At 49.3% G+C, this 26,295-nt stretch overlaps 1 protein-coding gene across 2 annotated transcripts in view; it reads left to right on the top strand.

The window, feature by feature from the left end:
- The window catches only part of POC1A (POC1 centriolar protein A), a 75,546-nt gene that overhangs the window by 32,061 nt on the left and 17,190 nt on the right, over positions 1–26,295 (top strand). For both annotated transcript variants that reach the window (XM_047095683.1, XM_047095684.1), the window contains one exon: positions 22,770–22,913. In XM_047095683.1, coding sequence (XP_046951639.1) covers positions 22,770–22,913 — 144 coding nt within the window. The remainder of the gene's footprint in view (positions 1–22,769; positions 22,914–26,295) is intronic.

Raw genomic sequence — 26,295 nt, 5'->3', positions numbered from 1 at the left:
TTTGGGCTTATCCCCGCAGCTGTGGCTCGGGTCTCTAGCCTATTTCTAGGAGAAGTCTATTTTATAAAAATGTCATTTGGCCTGTCACACTTTGGAATCTTCCAGAGGTGATGGTAAACAACAAAAAAAAGACCTTTAGCAACCTGATATTCTTCACTTACAATTGGAGTGTTCTTGTCCTTCCTGCCTGCTGGCTTCCCTGGCTCCAAGATAGTAACCAGTGAGTGGTTTGGTGGCTGGCCAGAGTGGCTTGGCTTGGCCTGTGCCCCAGGAGCTCTTGGATCTTATGACCCCTCCCTCTCTAGCTCCTTTTGTCCCCTGGCCCTTGGACCCTAAAGCTGCATGAGACACACCTGGGCATTTGGGGCGTCTTAGGAAGCCACCAGGCCAGGTACCTTGTGTCTGGTAGAGTATGGCAATCTAAAGCCAGAGGCAGGCCCACCAACAGAGCATGGCAAGGGCAGCCCTACGAGCATGTGATGGCCCCTCTGCCCTGGAAAGCCCCCTGCCCAGGACCCTTGCTCGGGCCGCAGCATTCAGCTCTCACTCTTGGAATGAAGGCCATCCTTGAGCTCACTCTGAACAGAGCTCTGTTCACTGCCAGAGCTATTTTCAACCTCTGGTTGAAATTCACAGCTTATTTTTAGGCACATTTCATGTTGAAAAGCACAAGCCATTTCCCAGCCCTCCAGAATGAGAATAAAGGGTTCCGTTTTCTCTCTGTTCTTGGCTGAGTTGTGGAGGAGAGGGTTTAGGGCTGTGGCTGGGGGGCTTTCTCTGCTTGGAAGGCTGTAGAGGAAGGACGCCAGCCTAATAGCTGGGCCGAGGTGGGCAGGAAGCTCCATGCTCTTCCCCATGACATACTGCAAGGCCGGAGGGAGGTTGGGAGGGCTGCTTGCAAGCAGGTGAGTGCCTCCCAGAGGGGCTCATGTCGGGGCAGACATTGGGACCCCCACGAGTCATCTGCAGCAGGTGCTTGTGCTGGGGGTTTTAAGGGTCTGGTGCTTAACTCTGTCCTGTGCTGCAGCCCTGGCCTCTCTGTTTCCTCCCTGTACTCATCTACTCAAGTTCTAGCTCCTTCCTGCCGTTAGTGCTTCGGAGCCATCCCTGAGGTATCAGGGCCACTGTGTCTTGGCTGGCCTTGGATTTGGCCATTGCCTCCCAAGTCCCAGCTACCATAGGACTGGTTTTTACTTCAACCATAGAGGCATTTTTAAACCACTTTTAACAAGGATGCATTTATTCTGATTTACTCTTATTCTTGCCTTTCCTCCAAATACCTGAGAGCCCATTATGCAATTGGGAAGGAAGGTTGTGCTAAGCAGGTGGGAGGGGAAGAATGCAGAATTCTAGGTAATTCAGGAAAACTGAAAAACACTTCCTGAGTTGTCAGGGCTGGCTGCCTTCCAGTTCAGACAGTAACCTTGAGTTCAGGGGCCGAGGGCTTTTCTCCCTCAACCTCAGATGGGGAGGCACCAGGCCCTCCTTCATGAGATTTCACGAGGTGGTACATGCCAGGCAGGCACTTGGAACTGTGCCTGGCACATGGCAAATGCTCACCAAGCTTTAGCTATTTTTAAAATGTTCCTCTTCCTTCCTCTGTCAGACTGAGGGCTGGATGAGCCCCCTGCCCAGTTGGGGAGATTGTTGGAGTAGGGAGACAACATGCAGGAAAGGGGGCAATTCTGACCTAGATAATTTTCGATGTTGACTCCCTTCTGCAGGTCGTCTTTGTGAGGTCCAGTGAGGGTTTTAGACCCTTGCAGGAATCTGTTGTGCTTCCTGATGAGAGACCCAAGTCCTCTGTGCTCCCCACCCCCATGACTCCTCAAAGTAAAGTGTTTGGGACCCCCAGAGCCTCAGTGCTAGAGTTGTCCCCAGGGGGAGGAGGCTGGGTTAGCTAACAGTATCTGAGGTCTCAGCCTTCTCTGAGGATGGCCTGTTTCTTCCTAGTTCTGGTTCTGAGGGTGAAGCCCCCACCACCTCCCGCACCCATGTTTCTGCTCTCACATTTCTGTCTTGGGATGCTACACGGGGCTTGACTTAGGGGTTCTTGGGCTCTGATTCCAGTCTTGGCACTGGATCTTGCCCCATGCTGAGGATCTGGGGGTCCTGGGTTATCACCCCAAGCACTTACCTGGAAGAGTCATAGAGTTGAGGCAGGGGATGGGGTCCATTTCCACTTGCCTTATGGATTTCCATCTGTTTGTGAGTGTGGAGGACTGGGGTCTCTTGCTGATAACACAGATTTCTGGCTGACATTTGCTTTCAGTAGTAGGGAGAAGTATGGATTCAAGGGGATGCTTGACAGGCAAGGCATTTTTGGTGTTTACAGCAGGGTTGAACCCCAAATTTATGTGTGTTGGAGGGGAGCCTCTCCTTTCTCCCACTGGCCCCCATTCTGGCTCTGAATTTCCCAAGATTGTTGTCTGGCTCTTATCAGCAGGTGAGTCGGAATATGCTCAGATACTTATGTGTCTTAGAAGAGGGTTGGTTTCATGGAAGCCAGACTCTCGACAGCCTTTAACAACTTAGTGGGCAGTTTCAGAGCTGTGCCGCCCCTGTGTGCTGGTCCACAGTGAAGCTAGGTCAAATCTCTCCTGTGACCTCAGGCAGTTCATCTTGATTCTCTGTACTCAGATTTCTCCCCACCGGTCCACATTACATCGTTTGGGCATTTTCCATTTTAGGGGCTTACTGTGGAAAAGATCATCCTGCAGGGGTGGGGGTAGGGTGGCCGCAACAGCCATTGCTGACTCTGGGTGGCAGAGGCCCTCAGACAAGATGTCTCACTTCACACTCAAGTTTCATTTTCGTCACCTTTACTTGAGAGGAAGTCATGGAAAGTGCTCTGGGTTTCTTAGTTTCAGTGGGAAGACAGAGACTAAAAATAAAGAAGATTCAATATTTGTTACCAAGTTACAATTAATTAATTTATTTGTTGTGTGATTGGGAGAGGGGCAGAGAGAGAGAGGGAGAGAAAGAATCCCAAGCAGACTCCTCACTGTCAGTGCAGAGCCTGATGCGGGCCTCAGCCTCACACACCATGAGATCATGACCTGAGCCGAAACCAAGAGTCAGACGCTTAACCGACTGAGCTGCCCAGGCGTCCTGTGAGCTACTATTTAAAGGAAGTTCCTGCTTGAATCAGAGCATCCTTGTACAGTGGCCGGGAGTAACGTGGCTGTGTGAAGTCTAGAAGCACCAAAGATTCTGATGCTTCCCACGGAGGGGCTCTTTGGGCCCGGGATCAGTGTGGGGAGCTGGGCTCCTTCCCTCAGGGTCCGACTTGTGTCTGTTACCGGGAAGCAGGCAAGATCTCCTCTCCTTTTCCATCCAGAGGCTAAAACTGACTTTATTGGGAGGTGGGTCAGGGCTATCCCAGCACATGTTAAATAATTACCGTGTTTACCAGAAGGGAGAAGTTGCCTTTGGCAGTGCAGTGAGGAGACAGGCCCTTTAACATTTGACATAGATTGCAGTAAGCCTCTTGCAATGGTTCTCAAACCTTAATGTGCTTCAGAATCACCCTGAGGCCTTGTTACACACAGCCTGCCCCATTCCCAGAGCATCTGATTTGGTAAGGAATTTGAAGGTTCTAGGTGATGTTGATGGTCCAAGGACCCACTTTGAAGAGTCACTGTTCTACTGGAAAACAGTCTAGCCAATTGTGACCATGGCATCCTGGGCAGGGACGTAGGGGGAAGAAGAGAGCCTCTGTCCATCTCGGGGAGTTTACATGGCTCGTGGGGACTAACTATAGTTTGGGAAAAGCACTTGGGGGATTGGGTCCCTTTCAGCCCAATTTGGAGAATTGTGGTCCACTTCTTTCCAAAAGAGGAAAAGTGGTATTGCATTGGCTGTAATCTCAGTCTAGCGTTAAATTCCATCACTTCCCTGTGGGCTCTTTAAACCCAGAGGCACCCAGTAGGCCCCGCTTACAGTTGAGCAGGCAGATGTGTGTTTTTTTTAGAAGCCAGGATGCACTAGGAGGGAGGATGGTACCCAGGGCAGCCCTCTATGGGCCTCTGCCACCTGTCTTGCTGTCTTGGCTCCTTTTCTGCCCGTCAGTGCTGCTGCACCAGTCCAGTCACCTGCTCCTGAATCCACGTCCTGTGGCTCACCTGCCTCCTGTGTTGTCCTCAGTATCCCTGACTCCTGCCTCTTGCCCTCTAGACAGCGATGCCTATATCAGCTCCCATCCTCCAGAGCCTGAGGAGCCTTTAGGGAAGCTGACAGGTAAGAGTCTCTGGCACCCGAGCTTGAGATGGCCTGGTGCTCATGGCTCAACATCTAAGCCCCCAGGTGAAGGTCTTCTTTGTGGAGCCTTTTGGGGAAGTGCCTCCAGGCAACAAGAGTAGGACCAAGTCCCAAAACAGCAGCAACAGTAGTGGTGGCAAGAGGATGGGGTTGTGGGATGAGACAGAGGCTGCCTCTCCTTCTCTGAGCGGCCCCTTTGAGTTGTAGTTTCCTGCCACTGGAAAATTCTCATCCATTCCACAAACAGGTAGCTCCCTATCCAGAGAAGAGTGGCAGGAAGGCCTATCCAGGAAGGAAAAAAGCCCTATTTAATGACTTAAACCAACAGGAGGCATGGTTTCAGAAATCCTGGGCAAGGCATGGTGAGATACTCACAGTGTCATGAAGATGAAAGAACCTGCCTCTGGAATCCTCACAAGGCCCGGGGACCCTTGCGTCTAGTTCTGCGTGTGTCAGGATACATTGGGAGCATAAACCTGGGCGCTCACACGTACCTTTGAGAGCTCTGTTATCTCATTCAAGGCTCTCAGAACTATCTGCTTTCCTTTCGCTCTGGCAGCCATAGTGTGGGTTCAGGGTCAGTGGAGATTCCACGTTGCATGTGGGGAAATGAGCCTAAATCATGGGACAGTGTGCAGTGGGATCCTGAGACCATGATGCTTTGCTACAAAGCATGCATGACCCAGGGCCACTGCTGTGATGCTGCCATTTTGCTGACAGTGGTAACAAGCGTCTACAACCCTGTCAGGCCACGCTGATAAGTCTCCTTCACGGAAGAGCCAACAGAGGCCATGTGTGGTTATAAAACAGAGAGGGTGGGCAAGAACTGAGACTGTTGGGATTTGAGAGTCTTCTTCAGTTCCATGCTATTTTTTTCAAACCCAGAAACCTAAAAATGGAGGAAATGAGCCACAAGTGGAAATAGACCCAGTTGCTTAAGTCTGACTAAGACTTTGGGCTGCCTTCACCCCCCCCCACCCCCCCCACCCCCCGCCGCCCGCCCTCTGTTCTCCAGCAGAACTATACTCAGCCTTTCAGCTTCTTTCCAGATGACATTTCCTCCATGCGGCCTTCCCTGGGAGGCCCTCGGGTTGCGAATTCTTCCCGCCCCACCTACTGGAGCACTCGCTCTGCTTGCTGGAGCAACCCCTCTTTCCTGTAGTCAGTTATTCACTGGTCTGTCTGGTCTCCCCAGAGGGCTGGGGCCTTGGTCTTCTTGTGGTGCCCAGCATGTAGCTGGAACCCAGAATGCTCTGGAAATCAGAGCTCAGTGGACACGTGCCTGCAGTCTGTGGGCAGCATGGGTTGAACCTGTGAGGCAAGAGGCAGGCCCTGGCTGTTTCTTTTGGCATTTTTGATGGTCCCAGGCTAAATGAAGGAAATCACTTTCTGGCCTGGTTTGCCACTTTGGGGGCAGGTGCATGGGGTGGTATGGCAGTGACTGGGCAGTGGAGCGTGGTAGAATCTGCATATCTGGACTAGAAGTTTCAGTACTTCTCATTTTCAATGGAAAAAAGCCCTTTGCAGTTTATATTTTCCAGATTGGATGGCAGCGTTGGCCCATGTGTTGTAAGGGTGTTAGATAGTGCTTGTGTTTATGTTCTCATTGGTTACCATGGAAAAAATCAGAATAGATGGTTTCCATGGAGATTATCTTAAAATTAGTTTCTTTGAAGGTCTGGACATTGCTGCAGGGTTCACAGAATGCTTGTGGTGACATTGGGGGCTTTCTCTGCGGCAATGCCAAAGGCTGGTCTGAACATTCATGGATTGAGACAGATCTACCTCCTGGACTTGAAAGTGCCAGGACACCCGGCTGGGGACCCTCGTCAACTTCTTCCTAGGGTCCTACTTGCGTGGCCACCGCTCATTCCAGTCACCTGGGAACTTTTTCTTTTTTATTAAATGAAACAAAACAAAAAAACCTTTGAATTGTGGAAAATTTCAAGCTCACACAAAAGGTAGAGAGACTAGTATAACAGACCCCCATGTACCTTTCATCTAGCTTCAGCATTTTGCCAATCTGTTTTGTTCATCTCCCCCACCCCCACCCCACACACGTTTTGTTTTGTTTTTTTTTTAGTGGAGTCGGAGTATTTTTGTTTAATCCCAGATACATTATTTTACCCTAAATAAAGACTTTTCTTCGTTGTATAACTGTAGTGCTCTTTTCACACCCAACAAAATTAATAATTCCTTACTATCATCTGTCTAGTCCATATTCACATTTTTTCACATGTGTCAAGAATATGGCTTTGTGCTTCTTGTTCAAATAAAGATTTGGGAGGCTTTGAGAAAGTCCAATCTCTGCTCCCCACCGTGGTTCTGGTGCATGGAGAGATTGAGCAGTCTTGACCCAGAGGTACAGGTAGGTTGGGGGCAGGAGGAGCTCTGGGATGCCTCTCTCCCACCATCCTTAGGGATATTTGTGTACTGTGAGCTCCAGGAACCCCTTGCTCCAGCCTGGAGATGGATCAGCTGCTGCCAGCTGTCCTGGGGCGGGCATCCGCTGGGGGGCGCTGTCCCTCTTTGCAGCCTGTGGGGGAGGCAGGGAGAGAGGTGATGTAACCTTGGTTCACAACAGCTGTATGCAAGTTAATTTTCCAGGAAGGGGAGGCTGGGAGACCCCAGGGGATGCAGCCTCCCTAGACTCCTCCCTGGGGGTGAGCGCTTTGGCCCAGAAGAGTCCCGCCGCCTCTGCAGGGTAGGCAGAGCCAGTCATGGTTATCTGTCCTGGCAGGCTTTGCTCGTGTCCTGAGATGCTACACAAAATATGAATTGCCAAGCTTGGAAGTGATGCCTGGGTGTGGTCGTTGCCTCTAACACTCTCCATTGAACTAACTGCAAGGAGAGTTTAAAATAGCCAGCCTTTGTTCCCGAGGTTTTAAAAATTCAACCCCAGTAGTTACAATGAGCTGTCTTCAAGTGGATCTATAAATAAACTGCTACTGTTCCTCTTTGTCACCGAGAGCTTCGGCGTCTTCCAGAGACGTCGGCTCTGCCGCTCATCTTCATTAGCTGCCTCTCATCTGTGGGGCAGCTGCAGCCAGCAGCAGGCTGGGCTGACAGCGTGTAGTTGTAATGACAGCAACACGTTCCCTCTTAAAAAGCCACATTTTAAAAGCCAAGATTAACTACACAGGGAAAGATGTATTTTCGCATAGGAGAAACCTGGCAGAGAGGTCACCATCACCATTGATCAAGGTCAGCACCACTAATAATATGTCCTGTTTGCATGAGTTCTGTGATGTCAGGTGCTTGGCTTTTGTGGTGTTCTTGTCAAAAATGCTAACCTCGGGGCGCCTGGGTGGCGCAGTCGGTTAAGCGTCCGACTTCAGCCAGGTCACGATCTCGCGGTCCGTGAGTTCGAGCCCCGCGTCGGGCTCTGTGCTGACTGCTCAGAGCCTGGAGCCTGTTTCCGATTCTGTGTCTCCCTCTCTCTCTGCCCCTCCCCCGTTCATGCTGTCTCTCTCTGTCCCAAAAATAAATAAACGTTGAAAAATGCTAACCTCGATTCAATCCTGAGAAAACTTCGGACAGACCCTAATTGAGGGACATTTGACAACATAACTGATCAGTACTCTTTGAAAGTGTCAAGGTTGGGGCACCTGGGTGGCTCAGTCAGTTAAGCGTCCGACTTCAGTTCAGGTCTGAGCCGTGTCTCTGTGCTGACCGCTCAGAGCCTGGAGGCTGCTTCAGATTCTGTGTCTCTCTCTCTGCCCCTCCCCTGCTCACGCTCTGTCTCTCAAAAATAAATAAATGTAAAAAATTAAAAAAAAAAATGAAAGTGTCAAGGTCATGAAAGACAAGAGAAAACTGAGGAGCTGACCTAGGTTGCAAAAGACCAAGGAGAAATAACTATATGCAGCATGAGGTCCCAGATGGGATTCTGGAACAGCAGGATCCAAGGACATTAGTAGGAAAACTGGTGGAGCTCAAGTGGGGTCCTTAGTTTGGTTAATGGTATTGTCCCAAGATTAATTTCCTGGTCTGATCATTGTACTAATGGTTATGTAAGACGTTAGCACTGGGGAAGCCTGGGGGAGGGATATATGGAAATTCTCTGTACTATTTTTTACAACTTTTTTCTAAGTCTAAAATTAGTTCAAAGCAGTTTAATTTTTTTAAAAGAAAGTCTCCAGTCAACACTGGGCTTTAGCTCCCTCCCAGAGTGCCTCGGCCCAGGTGTTTGCTGTGGAAGGGTAGGTGTTTCTGGCTCAAGGGAGGGGGTAGGTAACCCTGAGGTGCTCAGTGCGCAGCCTGGAGTGGGCCCTCAGTAACATTTGTGGAACGGAACTGAGCAAGAGCTGGCCCCAAGAGAAGCAGGTCATGTTCAGATAGAATGAGCTGGCCGAGGTATTGGTCACTGGCATGGAGACTGTGCAGTGGCTTCATCTGGTTGTCTGTGTTGTCACTTGTGCGAATGCTTCAGAGGTGCATTGGCTCCAGGAACCCCGGGGCAGACTCAGCAGATGTCCTCTAGCATGAGCACAGGCCCGTGACCGGCCTGCCTTCTCCCGAGGCCTCTTGGGGTTGTGTGGAAGACTCTACCCCCACCGCTGTCCGGTTCCTCCTTGGCTCTGGCCCTGGCCCCCAGCTCTGCCTTGCGGCCCACTTGTGTGTGTTTCTGGCTATACTAGGTATGATGGCCTGGAGGGCTTCAGTGCCTAAAGGCCTGGGATGTTTCCCTGTTCCCTCAGAGCCCTTCCAGAGAGGAGGGCCAGGGACCCCCTCTGTGCCAAGGGAAGTTCTTGCTGCATGATAGCCTGCTTGCTTTCTCATGGCCTCCACCCATTTGTAGTTGCTTAGCCTTCCTCTCCTGGCTCATCCTTACTCCTTTCTCCCCAGAGTTTCCCTCACCTGGCTGTGTCCCTGCAGTGAGACAAACCTTTCCAGCTCCACTGCTTTCTCTTAGGGGCATATTTGGATGTCAGAATGACTTCTCAGGTCCTGCTTATCAAGGCAATGCTTTCACTCCTTTGAAAACTTTGGCTTTTATACATCAGCCCTCTTGTATGTGGGGCAGTACTTGGAAACTCCCAGAGAGTGTGGCTGGGGGATAGCCGGAGGTTGCGGGGGCTAGAGCCTGGGAGTGGCTGTTAGACCCTGGGTGTGGGGGCCTCAGTCTTGATTTGGGCCTGGGGGAGGAGGTGGGGCACCTTGGTTTGTGCAATTAGCATCTCCCATGTGCCAGGCGTGTCTGTGAGTGACACAGGTGTGATAGGATGCCACCTGCCTCAAAGGGACCACTCACTGAGGAGAGGACTGTGAGGTGAGAAAGTGCGCCCTGAGCTATCTGCAGTTCTAGGGTGGGTCGGGCACATGGATCCCTCATCCATTTTAGACCCATCCTTTGACCCCTTCACAATTCTCACTTCAAAGAATACTCTTTCCCCTTCCCATCAGTGGGGGCCTGGAATCAAAGGGTGGCTTTTAGACCCAAATGTGATCCATCGTTATTGAGCGTTTGATTCCATTCTGAGGCTGCCCTGTTGGCCCCAGGCCCCTGTGCCCCTGAGCCTGTTGGCTCCCTCTGTGCACACAGATGACCCGGCACCCCGCCTTCCTTGGGAGCCTACTGTGGGGAACACACGAAGGCACCCTGCACATTCATACTCTAGATGAAAGCCAACACAGTAACCAAATTCCATACTGATATTTAGGCTGGCTTGGAAGAACATTGGCAAGATTGCCGAACAATTAGATGATTTTAAGACACCAGAATTCCTCCTGGGTTCAGGGCTATGTTTAGAACCAGAAGTTTTCTCTCTTGTTGGACTCCAGGCCGGAACTCTAAATTATAGGGCAGACAAGACTGTTGTATATCTAGTCCACAAATATGTGTGGTGAATTCAGTACCAGGTTTCTTTTGAGCTCTGATTTGAGAAAATGGCCATGACTTTTTCCATTTGAAGAGCTGGAGAGGAGGGTGAGCTCAAGTGAGCTCCGTCCTATTTTCTGCTCTCCTTGCTAGCATCAGGTTTAGCAAACAGAGGCAGGCAGACATAGACACCTATTAACTTTTCATGAGGGCAAATTGTCAAAGCCAAAGGCCTGAGGCAAAGACTGTAAGAAACGTGTCCGTGAATCTCTGTACCTTCACTTAGCAGACTATGCAATGAGCAGTTGAATGAAAGATTAAGTTGAAAAGATTTAATCATGGTGCGTGTGTCTGTCCATTTCTTTCAGTTTTGTGCTCAGCCCTGTTTTGGAAACACAGTGACACACTTCAGTGTTTTTAGTGGGCGGTGGCCAGTCGGGCTGCTTCCTGGGTCTGTATGAGTTGGGTACCAATGAGGCAGCCTAGATCTTGGGCCCAGGTCACCTTCCTCTTCCTTTTGTGGTCCAGAGTCAAGCCGTGGACCAGTTCCTGGATACTTTTGTCTATTACAGTTTCAGTTTCCAGAATAGGCTGAGCAGGGGGCAAGGTCCAGTGTTAGAGATTGAGAGAAGAGGAGAAATTTCCATCTTGAACAGGTGTTAATAATTGACCACCCCACTTACCATAGTGGGGAGTTCTGTCACATTGGCTCACAGCATCTTTGTAGTAAATCTCCAGCCACTACTGGCTGCCGGCCAGGTGTTTGCAGACCTTGCATGTTCATGACTGTCAAGCTGCATAGGGACCCCTAAGTGGCTGGGGCCTAACATTCCATATACCTGGCAGCCGCTGCTTGGGAAATGCTGCCTGGGCACCTCCACTGATGACCAGGGAGATTGAGGCTTTGGGAATTGAACTGTACTGAAATGTGAGTCTGGTTTGGAACTATAATCACCATACCAATGGTGGACCTCATGGACCTCACCTGGAGCCTTCAGCCGTGGGTTTTGCCCCCTGGTGATGTCCAATGGAGACGTAGTGATTTTCACCTTGAGTACAGAGTGACTGTGATGGGTATGCAGTGTCATGATGGGCAGGTCGGGCTTCAGGGGCATTTCAGTTGTAACTGCATCTTTTTTTTTTTTTTTTAAAGTCAGGCTTTCATGGGGTGCCTGGGTGGCTCAGTCGGTTGGGCGTCCAACTTCGGCTCAGGTCATGATCTCGCGGTTCGTGGGTTCGAGCCCTGCGTCAGGCTCTGTGCTGACAGCTTCCAGAGCCTGGAGCCTGCTTCGGATTCTGTGTCTCCCTCTCTCTCTGCCCCTCCCCAGCTCACACTCTGTCTCTCTCTCTCTTTCTCTCAAAAATAAATAAACATTAAAAAAATAAATAAAGTCAGGCTTGCTTATTTACTTATTTTAAAGCTTATTTATTTTGAGAGAGAGAGAGAGAGAGAGAGAGGGAGGGAGGGAGGGAGGGAGGGAGAATGAGTCCCAAGCAGGCTCTGCACTGGCAGCATGGACCCCAATGCAGGGCTTGATCCCACAAACTGTGAGATTGTGACCTGAGCCAAAATCATGCATTTCATGCTCTACTGACTGAGCCAGCCATGAGCTCCAGCATTCACCATTAAAAAAAAAAAAAACTGCTCTAGGAGTTTGGACAAACATATACAGTTATGTAATCACCACCACATTCAAGGTGCAGAATATTTCCATCATCCCAAAAGTTCCTTTTTGCCACTTTATATCAATCCACTCCTTCCACCTCCAGCCCCTGGCAACCACTAATCTGCTTTCTGTCACTACAGATTGGTTTGTGTTTTTCCGAATTTGATATAAATGGAATCATGTAGTTATATATTCTTTCTGGTCTGTCCCCCCCCCGCCCCCCGCGCCCCACTCAGCCTAATTATTTTGAGATTCACCCTTGTTGTTAACATGTATCAGTAGTTCATTTGTTTTTAATGCTGAGGAATACTCCATTGAATGGATTATAGCACATTTGTCTGCTGTTGTTGAACACTTGCTGTTATTCCCAATTTTGGGCTATTACAAATAAAGTTGCTGTTAACTTTTATGTACTTATATTTCTATGGACATAATTTCCCTTTTTCTTGGGTACATACCTAGCTGTGGAATGGCTGGGACATATAGGTATATGTTTAGCCTGTCAAGTAATTATCAGACTGTTTTCGAAAGTGGTTGTACCATCTTACATTCTCCCCAGCAGTGTCTGAGTTTGAATTTCTCTAACCTCCTTGTCAGCACTTGGTATGGTCAGTCTTTTTAACTTTAGACTGTTCTAATAGGTGTATACTGGTATCTTACTGTGATTTTAATTTGCATTTTGCTAACGACTAATGATGCAGAGCATCTTTTTATGTATCATTGCCATTTTTATATGTTCTTTGATGAAGTATCTGTTCACATCTTTGCTTATTTGTTTTTTGAATATTAGGTTTTTTTCTCATTGGTTTTGACAGTTCTAAAATATTCTTGATATGTGACTTATAAATATTTTCTCCCAATCTGTAGTTTGCGTTTTCATTTTCTTTATTTTTTAATTTTTTTTAATGTTTATTTTTTGAGAGACAAAGAGACACACAGTGTGAGCGGGGGAGGGGCAGAGAGAGAGGGAGACACAGAATCTGAAGCAGGTTCCAGGCTCTGAGCTGTCAGCACAGAGCCTGATGCCGGACTCGAACTCAGGAACCGTGAGATCGTGACCTGAGCCGAAGTTGGACGCCCAACCGACTGAGCCACCCAGGCACCCCTCTTTTTTTTTTTTTTTTTAAGTTTATTTATTTATTTTGAGAGAGAGAGAGAATGGGGAAGGGGCAGAGAGAGGGAGACAGAATCCCAAGCAGGCTCCGTGCAGGCAGTGCAGAGCCTGATGTGGGCTCAAACTTATGAACAATGAGATCATGACCTGAGCTGAAGTCGGACACTTAACTGACTGAGCCACCCAGGCGTCCTGAGTTTTCATTTTTTTTTTTTTTCAATGTTTATTTATTTTTGGGACAGAGAGAGACAGAGCATGAATGGGGGAGGGGCAGAGAGAGAGGGAGACACAGAATCGGAAACAGGCTCCAGGCTCTGAGCCATCAGCCCAGAGCCTGACGCGGGGCTCGAACTCACGGACCGCGAGATCGTGACCTGGCTGAAGTCGGACGCTTAACCGACTGCGCCACCCAGGCACCCCCTGAGTTTTCATTTTCTTAACTGTCTTTCAAATAGTAGTTTTAAATTTTAATGAAGTTCATTTTATCAGTGCTTTCTTTTATGGGCCATTCTTTCAGTGTCATATCTAAGAAATCTTTGCCTAATCCAAAGTTACAAAGACCTTCTCCTATGTTTTAGAAAAGAAAATTATACAAATATTATAGTTTTAGGTTTTACATGTAGGTCTGTGATCCATTTTGAGTTACTTTTTGTATGTGGTGTAAAGTATGTAACAGAGTTCATTGTTTTACATATGGATAGCCAGTTGTTCCTGCAACTGTCTTTACTAAGTTGTTTGTGTAACTGTGTTAAAAATTAATTGACCAGATATCTGTGGGTGTATTTCTGGACACTGTTTGTTCCATTGTTCTATTTGTCTGTCTTTTCACCTGTAGCACGCTTGTCTTGGTTGCTGTAGCTTTAGACTAAGTCTTGAAATCAGGTAATGTGAATTTTCTCATTTTCTTCTTCTGTTCAAAATTGTTTTGGCTTCTCTAGTTGCTCTGCCTTTTCATACAGATTTTAGAATCAGCTTCTTGATTTCTATAGTTGATTTCAGGGAGAATTGAGATCTTAATAACATTGAGCCTTCAGTATATAAACATGGTGCTTCATTGATATTGGTCTTCTTTGATTTTATTCATCAACGTATGGTAGTTTTTTTGCATATATGTTATTAGACTTATATCTAAGCATTTTGTTGTGGGTTGAATGGTGGCCCCCCCCAAAAGATATGTCTGTGACCTGACCCCCAGAACCTGCAATTGTGATTTTATTTGGGAAAAGGATCTTTGACGATGGAATTAATTGGCCCTAAATCCAATGACAAGTGTCCTTATAAGAGATACACAGAGAGAAGAAGATAAGGCCATGTGGAGATGGAGGTAGGGACTGGAGTTATGCATAAACTAGGGAATCCTGGAGCCACCAGAAGGTGGAAGAGGCAAGAAAGGATTCTCCCTTAGTGCCTCCAGAGGGAAGGGATCTTGTTGATACCTTAATTTTGGATTTCTGATCTCTAGAACTCTGAGAATAAATTTCTCTTGTTTTAAGCCATCAAGTGTGACAGTTTTTTAGAACAACCATAAGAAAGTAATAATAAAATTCATGAGGGGTGCCTGGGTGGCTCAATCGGTTAAGCATCTGACTCTTTGTTTCAGCTCAGGTCATGATTTCACAGTCTGTGAGATCAAGCCCCGAGTTAGGCTCCATGCTCATAGCATGGAGCCTACTTGGGATTCTCTCTCTCCTTCTCTCTCTGCCCTTCCCCCACTCATGCTTATGCACACTCTCTCTCAAAATAAATAAACTTTTTAAAAAATTCATGATTTTTGTGCTATTAAAAAGATAATGACCGGGGCGCCTGGGTGGCGCAGTCGGTTAAGCGTCCGACTTCAGCCAGGTCACGATCTCGCGGTCTGTGAGTTCGAGCCCCGCGTCAGGCTCTGGGCTGATGGCTCAGAGCCTGGAGCCTGTTTCCGATTCTGTGTCTCCTTCTCTCTCTGCCCCTCCCCCGTTCATGCTCTGTCTCTCTCTGTCCCGAAAATAAATAAACGTTAAAAAAAAAAAAAAAAAAAAAAAGATAATGACCAAGGATTTTTGAAAATTAATGAAAGGTGTCAAACCATAGATCCAAAAACCTCAGAGAAAGGACAAGCAAGCTGAATAAAAAACAAAACTAAAACCCTGCACAAATTATATTGAAGTTTTTGAAAATCAAACATTAAGAGAAAATCTTGAAAGTCGACAGGAGGGGCGCCTGGGTGGCGCAGTCGGTTAAGCGTCCGACTTCAGCCAGGTCACGATCTCGCGGTCCGTGAGTTTGAGCCCCGCGTCAGGCTCTGGGCTGATGGCTCGGAGCCTGGAGTCTGTTTCCGATTCTGTGTCTCCCTCTCTCTCTGCCCCTCCCCTGTTCATGCTCTGTCTCTCTCTGTCCCAAAAATAAATAAACGTTGAAAAAAAAATTTTTTTTAAGAAAGTCGACAGGAAAGAGACATTATATACAGAGCTGGTCAAAGGTAAGAATCTCAGACGAATTTTCATATGAAACTACACAATCCAGAAGACATTGAAGTAACATCTTAAAGCGTTGAAAGAAAAAACTGTCAACCCAGAATTCTGTACTTAGCAAAAATATCTCTTAAAAATGAAAGAGAAATAGACTTTTTTTCGGACAAAAGCTGAAATAATTCACTACCAGCAAATTTGGTCTATAAGGAATGTCTCTTTTCTCTCTCCTTTCCTTCTGGAATTCCACTCATACATGTTAGACAATTTGATATTGTCTCACAGTTTATGGATGCTCTGTTCTGTTTTTTTCACCCCTATTTTTCAGTTTGAGGAATTGATCAATGTTTAAGGACATTGATTTATTTTCCTCAGCTGAGCTGAGCCTATAAATAGCCTGTCAAAGCCATTCTTCATCTCAGTTACTGGGTTTCTTATTTCTAGCATTTGCGTGGACTCTTTCTTGTAATTTCTACCTCCCTGGTGGAATTCCGGATCTGTCTGTGTGTATTGTCCACATTTTCCTATTCGACCTTTAACATGTTAGTCATTGTTATTTTAAATTGTATGTCTGATAGTACCAACATCGAAGTCCTCTGATTCTGCTGATTACTTTCTGTCTGACAGTGTCTTTTTCCTTGCCTTTTGTGTGTCTCGTAATTTTTGATTAAATGCTGTACATCATGGTTAGGACAGTAGAGACAGAAGTAAATAGTCTTATCAGGAGTTGAGCTGAGTTTAGTGTTACTGTGTACTTAGGTGAGGTCTGGGTGTTGGAGGGTTTTTCTCAATGTTCCTGCTCCACCCCCAGCTTTCAACCTTCCTTGGGGGCCTGTTCCTCAGAGGGCATCTATTTCCATGCTCTTACACCTCCCCTAGCAATAGGCTGCTGGTGCAAGGTTGTTGGTGCTGGCTAGCTTTGTTGCAAGTCTTCTCTGTTAGCCTGGCCCCAGCTTTAGTCTTAGACAGGCCCTATATCCCTGGGTCTTAGAAGTAGGGCATTCTTAGCAGCCCATCCCCTCCCTCAGCCTTAGGAAGCCTGAGTGATGTTGGCTCAGGATGGTTTCTTGCCTCTCCTCACCAGGGGCAGCGGGGTTTTATCTTTGCTCATCTCCCAATAACTTATGGGTTTTGTTCTGTAGGAGAGAAGGGTCCTGTTAGGGTTTCATGCCTTTTCCGTGTCAGCTGCCTTCCTCTGGGTTTGCACCCTCAGGGATGGTTTTCTCCCATCTCCTGCCCTGCCGCCAATCTTTGTCATGAATTCCCAGTGGAGGTCTGTGAAAAACTTGTGAGTGGATGCAAACTCCATTTGTGTCTGTGGTTCCCAGGGGTTCTTCACTCTCACACTCTCTATACTCAGCCTCTAGCAGTTTGTTGGCTTAACTCAGTTCTTCTTACCCACTTATATAGCACCCAGTTCCCCTTCCTCCCGTGCTTTGCCATAGGTGAGCTGATGTTCACTTCCTGTTTTCCTTAGATGAGTCTGCCTTTCCTTAGATTTCAGGCTAGCTGTTTGCTTTGTGACTTAAGTTCTCTGATTTAAGAAAGTTTTGGATTGCTATTCTTGCAATTGCTATATTGTAATTCTTTTGGATTGCTAGTCTTTTTCTTGTTAGGATGGGGTTAATGTTTTACCCAACTTTCTACATCCTAGGCAGAGGCTCCTTATCCATATCTGCATCTTGATGATGAATAAGTGAGACCATAGTCAGTCCAGATGGGTTGACTTCTTGTCACGAGGAAGACCTGCAGGCGATTTTGTTGTTGTGTTTTTTAATGAAAATTTATGGTTAGTGACCCATGTGTTTAAGTGACTGAGATCAACCACAGATATTTCTTCAGTTTCTACTGTGTGCAAAGTGTGAGTTCCTGGTGGCATGTGATAGGCTGGCAGCAGCAGAAACTGAGACAAGCAATTTAACCTACTATGAGAGCCCAGGATCCCACACCAGGGTGGGGTGAGAGGGGACCCCTACACACCCCAAATGAGATTTCCACAGTTAAACAGATTTGTCTTTTCTGAGTTTTCACCTTTTTAAAAAAAAATTTTTTTTAGTGTTTTATTTATTTTTGAGAGAGAGAGTGAGAGCATGCAAGTGGGGGGGGGAGAGAGAGAGAGAAAGAGAGAGAGAATGAATCTCAAGCAGGCTCCATGCTGTCTGTGTAGAGCCCAATGCAGGGCTCTATCTCACAAACCGTGAAAGCATGACCTGAGCTGAAATCAAGAGTCGGATGCTTAATCAAGCGAGTCACTCCAGTCAGGTGCCTTCCCCCCCACTTTTTTTTTAATGTTTGTGTATTTATTTTGAGAGAGAGAGTACAAGCAGGGGAGGAACAGAGAGAGGGAGAGAATAGAGAATCCCTAGCAGGCCCCAGCACTGTCAGCATAGAGCCCGACGCAAGGATCGATCCTACGAAATGAACCATGAGATCACGACCTGAGCTGAAATTAAGAATTGGACGCTTAACCAACTAAGCTACCCCACCTTTTTTTTATTTTGATGTTAAGCTGTTTATATTTGAGGTGCCTGGGTGGCTCAGTCAGTTGAGTAGCTGACTCTTGATTTCTGCTCAAGTTATGATCCCAGGGTCATGGGATCAATCCCTGTGTCAGGCTCCGTGCTGAGTGTGGAATCTGCTTAAGATTCTTTCTCTCTCCCTCTGTCCCTCTCCCCCACTGGCACACTCTCTCTCCCTCTTTCTCTAAAATAAAAAATAACAGTAATAAATAATGAGATGTTTGTATTTGGCACAAGTGAAAGATGACAACTTGGTACAGCTCTGTAGGTATGTACATGTAGGCTAATGTGACTTTACTCATGCATGCTATGCCTGCGAACCACCAGGCAGGGCCCCAGGACCCTTTGATGTTGAATGGGCAAAGCACTGATAGGATTTTCCTCCTTCAGTGCTGCTCCAGTTATTCCATCACTATCATTACTCACGGCCCTGGCGCGTGTGTCCCTTCCCACTCTTGTTTGTCATCTTATCTCTGCTTATCGCTTGTTTGCCAAGCTCTGGGAAATACCACATCTCCAGGGTGCTGGAGTGCAGGTGAGTGGCCACGATGCTGTGTCAGGTGGGGCTGTTGGCCCTTTGCCTTGGGAAGGTTTCATTACACAGGAATGTCACCGTGGTGGGCTTGGCTCTTTGAGGCATCCAGTATGTGTGGAGGGCCCGCTCTGTGTTCAGCTCTGTGCCAGGCAGGCATTCCAGGGCAGGTGGGTGGGGGAATGACGCAAAAAGTGTTAAACACAGGATGTAAAAGAAGCTGGGCGTGTGGAAGCAAAACTGCAGGCCATGTCACCTGTCAGTAGCTGCCTGATGTCAGGGAACTGCCTGTACTTTGGGTTCTGATCTCAGCTCCATCGTTTCCTGGGTGACTTCGAGCAAGATTCTTACCTCCCTGAGCCTCCTTCCCCATCTGAAAAATAAGGTTAAGGGGAAGCTGGGTGACTCAGTTGGTTAAGCGTCTGACTGACTCTTGGTTTCTGCTCAGGTCATGATCTCACGGGTTCATGGGTTTGAGCCCCGCGTTGGGCTCCGTGCTGCCAGCTTGGAGCCTGCTTGGGATTTTCTCTCCCCACCCCCCACCCCGGCCTCAAAAATAAATAAATAAACTTAAAAAAAAAAAGAAAGAAAGAAAAAAGAAGGTTACTAACACCTGCTGTGAAGGGCCCCTATAAGGATTAAGCGAAGTGACATGTATAAACGCTGGCACATGGTAGGTAATAAGTAGACAGCAGTGACTGCCATCTTTATATGCCAGCCTGGTGGTGTGTTAAGTGCTATAATGTCCACTGTTGAGAGAGGACAAGGAAGCAGAAAAGGGCCATGTCCTGGTGGACAGGGACCAAACGGCATGGCCGGAGGAATAGCCTGGGGCAGGCAGGACCCTGGACCTTGTGAGTGAGGCTTGAGGCTGGGAACCTTCCGACAGTCACTTTCTTTCTGAGCCTCAGTCTCCTTTATTGTGTAATGGACGCAGCCTGTGAAGCTTGGAGTAGGTGGGAAAACACGGTGGTTCCTGCTTTCCTTTCCTCCCAAGGCTACCTCCCTGACTTGACACATGGCTGCTGTCCTCAGTGCACCTTTGGAGCTGGCTCGGTTTTGGCTCAGAAGGAGGGTTCCTGTTGCGAGTCAGTGGTGCTCCCTCCTCCCGCCACACACACACACACACACACACACCCATCACTGGGCTTCCAGAGACTCCGCTCGGCACTGTCAGTTTCTGGGCCGTTTTTCAGAAACACTCAGAATTTCCATTCCATCTTTCCCAGGCAGCAGGCAGCGCCCGTCTGACCACTCCTCAAGGATGCTGGCTGTCGGGACAGAGGGCTGCCTGATTCCCACCCTCCTCCTCATGGCCTCTCCTGAGGGAGCCACGGGGAACTCACTGTCCAAAGGAAGAGTGTGCGTGTCCAAAAGGTGGGGGTCCTTTGGAAGTAGTGGGCACAGGGCTGTGTCTACTTCTCAAGAAAGGTCCACTGATGATTTCAGATAAGTGCCTTTCACAGCCCAGCCCTTTGTGGGGCAGGCCCAATCATCACCCCCATCTTGCAGATGAGGAGGTGGAGGCCCAGGGAGGTTAAGCCTCTTGCCCAGGGCCACCTTGCCGGTGAGTGGTGGAGCTTGATGTGAGCCAAGCCTGAGTCCCTGCTCATCCTCTCTGCACTCTGCTGTGTCTCCTGACATTGCCACCTGGGTCTGGGGGCTGCTGCAGTGAGGTAGCGGCTGGTCAAGCCTTCTGAAATGTTTCCTTTCGGAATGGACTTCTGGATAGACATTGGGATCTAACATTGTGTGCCAGTCTCTGTCAATAACCAGTGTTGTGGTTGAACCGCCCCTTAGTTCTTATATGATTATAAGACTCCCATCAGCAGTAACCATCAGGAAACTTTGAAAAAATAAAGGTTTATTACTTTCAGTACCTAGAAATAGCACACGTGAGGCCACACGACATGGTTGAGGTTGGCGGGTAGAGAGAGTGGGCACTCATAGGCCTGGGGTTCTACTTTTATTGGGATTGAAGGTAGGGGCCTAGGAATTTTAAGGGCTCACTCTTTATTGGTGGATTTGAAACTTAAGAGTGGGAATTTAAGAAAAACAAGTGGTCCAATGGTCAGTTATCAAAAATCTACCAAGATCTCTAAGACAAAGGAGCCTCTGCAGTGGGAGGTGACCTGGCTCTTTATCTGGTCGTGTGCTGGCAATGTGTTTATTCAAGATAGCCCTTTTCCAGCGGATGCCTCTTTGAAGTGGATGCCTGAGCAGTCAAGCTGAAGTCAAGCACTCGCATTACAAAAAAGAAGAGGAAAAAACAAAACAAAACACCCACAACTGTCAGGGCTTTCACTAGCCAAGGGCATTGATTCCTAGAGGCCTGGAACCCCAGCCCTGGTGGGCTAGGGTCTTACAAAACGGCTGTAGCACCACAGCAGACACGCACATGATGGGTTTGCACACATGGCACTGTTCCTGTTTTCAAGAATGTGTCTCACATTCACTTTCTTTGTAACCTCCAAAGCCTGTATTTGTCCAGGTTCAAATGGACGTGGACTGGAGAGTTTGTTATCTATGAGATTGGAACACTTTCCTAATAAAGGAAGATATGCAGTAGGGTCCATGTGCTAAATTGCCCTCCTTGGCTGGTTGGGAATCATCTCCTGGGGTGATACTTTTCAAGGACTCTGATGTCCACCCAGGTGAGCATGTCCAGGGCAGAGCGTCTTTCTAGGGCTTGGCCACTGTGGGTTCATCCAAGAGATGGGGAGACTCAGAGATGCAAGCTAGGTGCTGGTGGCAGGTGTGCAGGCAGCCGTGTTGGGGTGAGACAGTGGACAGGTGTGCAGGCATCTGAGGTGAGCCCCAGTCATAACTAGTATACTCCACTGACCATGGCATTGAGGGGTGGAGGGGTGCCAGGTAGAGTAGCCTTCGCTCTGTGGTATCTGGGTAGTTGGCAAGCTCTAAACTCAGTAATGTCCTAGATTCAGAAGGGAGAGGGGTGATGACTGTGGGCAGGAGAAAGAGGGACATAGACGCACGGATGGGCAGCCAGCAGGCCCTGTGGGCAGGCCAGCATTGATCCATCCCACTCATGTGTCCTGGTCCTGGGGATGCAGTGGCTGGGGTGGGGCAGCCACAGGCGTGTGGGAGTACAGAGGAGCTTCTGATCAGGAGTTCAGGGTTGCAAAGTGAGTGGAGGACAGGATGCTGGGGCCAGGGGAAAGGAAGGGCGGATGAGGGCCCTTGGGAGGCCTCCCAATAGGGAGGACTTTGGGAGTTGGGCTAGAGGGTGCAGAAGCAGGAGGGGAGCTGTGAAAGGAGGTAGGCTGAAGCGGGGTGCCTTGTCAAGGGGCTTGAATTTTCTCCCAAAGGCAGCAGAGAGCCCTGGAGGACTAGCAAAGTCAGGGAGTAATGTGGTGACATTTGGGATGTCTGTTAGTGCTGTTAGTGAGGTCATGGTTTAAAGCCCTGAGCCCTAAGTGTAGCTGCATTTATGGGTTACTGGGGCCTTTGGGCCAGGCCAAGAGTGTGAGCCTCACCAAATATGTCATGTCCACGGAGGAATTGGAGGCTCCAAGACCAAACTGGGGCATCTGCTGACTGTGTCCTTGGGAATCCCACCCTGCACAGCACTTCCTAGGTTAGGAGAGGCATTCATCTGTGTGCAGACTGGTGCCTGAATTTGGGGGGACACATGTAGGACTGGGATGAGTCCCCTTAGGAAATCACTTGTGCTCAGTGGTTGTGGGGGGTGGCGTGGACAGAGGTTAGGATGGCTTCTGCGTTTGGGAACAGAAGGATCTTAGGCAGAAACACTGATTCCTCACATTCCCGGAATCCTGTCTAAAGAGCCCAGGGTGCCTGTCCTGTGGATTCTGACTCCCACCAGCCATCTGGCCAGGATGTTCACACAGAATGCCTGTTTTCCCAGGGGATGTGCACTAGGGCGGGATTAGAACATCCCCCCGGTTCTAGGCTATCCCTGCGCTGGGGGGTGGGGAATTGGCATTGATCTGACCAGGAAGAGGGGTGGCTTCAGAGCCAGGCTGGGCTTCAGGGTCTCTGGACTCTGAGAGGCCTACTGGGGGGTGTAGGCTGCTTGAAGAGCCAGCAGCTGGCCTGGCCGCCCTGATGGCCACCAGGAGCCAGCGGAGTGCACTCACCGGCCCACCCGCACATCCCTCCCAGGCCCCTCTGGCCCACATTGCCAAATGCTCTGATTGCGCTCCTCACTCACAGCCTCTGCATAGAAAGGAAGTCCTGGAAGGGGGCGTGTGGCCCGGTTGTGGGAGTACCCCCTCACTGTGTTTCCCGCCAATATTTGGAACTCATTTTCTCCAGTTTACTGGTGGTTTTTTACTTCATCCTTCAGAGGGGCTGTTCCTTCCTCTGTTGTTTCTTTAAGCACTGAATGAAGACTGAAGGACTCCCTTTCTTTTCGTTGTCTTTAGCCAGAAGTGGATTTCCCTGTCCCTCCAGGCAGAGGCAGGAGTCAGGAGTCGGTGCAGAGCCAGCCCCAGGAGCCCATCAGCATGCCCCAGACGCTGACCAGCACGTTGGAGCACATCGTGGGCCAGCTGGACGTCCTCACCCAGGTAGGCCCTGACGTGTGTTCACCCCACCGTCTGCACTTGGCCTGGCATTTGGACCATTTGGAGTTGGCCAGCAAGTGCTGGATTTTTAAAAAACATAATCATAATGGACCTACTTTCTAGGCCAAATTAATGAAATGGCAGTGCCTGCCCTGAGATCCTGGCTCTCAGAACCATCCAAGCCCCGGCCAGGCCACTGGACCCTAAAATCAGCAGTGCTAGATCCTGCCAGGGTATGCCCTCCCAGGGCTGGCCTGGGCTGCAGCAGAGCTTTGGAGGAAACACTGTCCATTCATCCTGCTCATCACCGGGTGGGCACTCCAGGGACGTGCCAGGGAACTGTAAGCAGTGAGTCAAGGCGTCTGGGAGCCCAGGCTCTGGGTTTGAGCTGGCACTGCTCCTTATCCTCCAAGCAACCTTGGCAAAATCCCTTCGGCTCTCTAAGCCCTGGTGGGTTCCTCTGTGATGTGCAGTGGTCATGGACTCCACATCCCACGTTTGTGGTCAGGATCAAAGGAGATGAATCTGTGGGAAGTGTTTGGCTTATGCCTGGCTCTAGGTAGCTGCTCAATAAATGTTAGCTGTGTGCTGACCACCATCGTCAAGATGGACGTGGGCCCCGGCCTCTGGAGCACGTGTACATCTGTCAGGTCCCAATACAGAATTGTAGCACAGCAGTTTCCGTAAGAGCAAAATGCCCTGGCGAAAGGTGCCAGCCAATACCAGGGGCGTGAGAGCAGTGCTGGCAGAGGGAGCAGCCTGCCTGCAGGACTGGAGGGGGCCATGGGCACATCCAGGCAATGGGCAAAAGGCCCAGTGTGGCTGACATGGGGCATATGGGGGGGGGGGGCGGTGGCAAGGCAGGATTTAAAGGTCCTCAGACCCTTCCCCGCCTAGGCTATGGGTGCAGACAGCCTTTTCCTATGCCAGCTCATGGGTAGAGCAAGGGTGTGGGAAGAAGGCAAAGGACCCTTGCATCTCTGACGGAGATGGAGCTGAAGTGGTGTGGCATCCTTTCCCTCCCTCTGGAGCCCACCCGGTGATGAGGCTCACTTGGATCTGGGGCCAAATGAGAAAAGCTCTTCTCCGTCATGTCACGTGGTCCACGGAATGTCACAGCATCCCGGCTGGTGCTGCACACCTTGGGCCCAGTGAAGGAAGAACATTTGAAGGGAAAGGCCAGGCATCAGTGGCTGGAGGCCGGGGGAACTGCGGGCACCTCATACAGACATTTTGGAAAATCTGTTAACCCTTGAGAAGGCACGTGCTAAGAGAGAAGTATGAGCAACATGCACATCCCCCACCTCAGATGCGTCAGAAACTGCCAAGCCTGCCTCATGTTCTTCACAGCCTTGTCAAGTGAGAGATCAGGGGAGGTGGAATCAATTAGAACTTTATAGGATAAAATTGGAAATTAAGTCTGAGAAGATGGTTAAAAATAGCTTCATTGGATCACTTCTTTGGAGTATAGCACTAAAAGCATTTCCCGTTGCTGTATTTCAGGAGTGCACATGGGAGGTTTTGTTATGTGTTAGCAGTTCAGAGTGTGATAGTAACTTTGTAAGAAACTGGCATCACAGAGAATAATGAAGGCTCTCTTGTGGCCTGGGCCTCTGGCCCGGGGTCTGGATGACTGTAGCACCCTCGTCCTACCTCAGGCTGTCCAGCCCCTTGGTGGATCCAAACAGCACTCCGCCCTCAACCAGATGCCAGGCCCATCAGCCAGTCACCTGCTTTGCCAAATGGTGTGCATTCCTGAATGCCACCAAGTGAGACATGTTCCTGATGGACTTGACACATCCTGAGGAAACTTGGGTTCCACAGATGAAGCCCCCACTTGAGGCCTCAGCCCATTCCAAAGTGGTAGGAGTTGCATTTGTGCTAATTAGATGCTGTCTTTGAGCTTGGTCACTGGTTTTTTTCAGGTCTACCTCCTCTCCTGGATTTGGGGCTCTAGCTGAGGTGTCCTAGCCACAGCCAGAGCTGTCCCCAGTGGCGTTGGGAGTTCCCTCCTCTTGGGACCAGCCTGGCTGTGGGCAGTCCCCTCTCCGGAGGCTCCTCTGAGGCCTAGAGCCAGGTAACCCTGCTGTGTGTAGCTACCTATGCAGGTTGCTCAGCGGCCTCTGAGCCTCCTTGGTCTGTAGGTATTGACACATGCTGCCCCCCTCAGTGAATGCTCCTCACCATCCCAATGTGCCTCTCTGCTCTGGAGAGGTGCTGTCAGCCACCCCAACAGTGACTCACACTTCACAGTCGTCTGAATTATGCTATTCTCTATCTCACCGCTTCGCTGCCCTTCCCCGCGCCCCCCCCCCCCGCCGCAAGGAAGTCTACTTCAAAGAGGCTTCTGAGAGGGAAGCTGCCTTCCAGGTCCTTCGGTCGTCCATCCTGCAGAATATCCTCCAGGGAAGCACTGTGGGGGCTGCAGTGACTGGGGATGTTTACTGAATGAGTCACAGAGCCTCCAGCCCCTGGGTGATATGAGCAGGACACCCCGTTGTGGAAGCTCACAGTCCTCAGAGCCTGGCTTCCTGCTCAACAGGCTGGTGTGGCCCAGTGATTGAGTCTTCCTCTCTGGATGTTCGTAGCCCATTTACACCAGTATGAAGGCCCAGGACCTGTTCTCAGTCCTCTTCAGTGGCACCTCTGTGCAAAGCAGAGACCCGGAGGTTGGGCAGCTGAGTGTGCCATGGAGAGATGTGACTCAGCTTGCTTGGGTCAAGATCTCAGTAACCTTGGGCAAGGTACTTAACCTCTGTGCCTCAGTTTCCAAGTCTGGAATACAGAATGATAATAGTACCCTCTTATGGGCTCTTGTGAGGATTAGATGCATCGGCTTGTGTGAGGCTCTTTGGGTGGTGTCCAGCAGCGCCATGTGCTGCCCCTTGTCATTATTCATGGCCTGGCAGAGGTGGCGGGGGGATCCCAGCAGCACGAGAAATAGCTCTCCCGGCTCCCCACTACCTCCCTGCCCAGGAGAGCCATTCCTCAGCCCTCACAGTGGGGGTGGCGAGTTCCCTTCATTCCTTGAGCCCTTTCTGTGTCTGGGGCCAGTGAGCGAGCCGGGTGGCTTCCCTCCCAGGCCAGGCCATAAGGCCTGTCATCCCAAGGAAAGCAACATGCCCTTAGGGCATGTGCAGCATCCAAAATGCAGCCCTTTGACTCCCGATTTGGGGTTGTACCATTTTGTTGTTGTTTTTACTTTTTTTTTTTAATGCTTATTTATTTTTAAGAGAGAGAGATTGCGAGCAGGGGAGGGGCAGAAAGAGAGGGAGACAGAGGATTCAAAGCAGGCTCTGCACTGACAGCAGAGAGCCTGACTTGGGGCTTGAACCCACAACCTGTGAGATCATGACCTGAGCTGAAGTCAGAAGTTTAACCGACT

This window comes from Lynx rufus, unplaced genomic scaffold, assembly GCF_022079265.1.
Source record: "Lynx rufus isolate CCGP_SWC_20201006 ecotype Redwood Valley unplaced genomic scaffold, mLynRuf1.p SCAF_4, whole genome shotgun sequence".
NCBI classification, from domain to species: Eukaryota; Metazoa; Chordata; class Mammalia; order Carnivora; family Felidae; genus Lynx; species Lynx rufus.
Note: the sequence above shows the minus strand (reverse complement) of the source record. Positions and strands in the feature narration are given on the sequence as shown.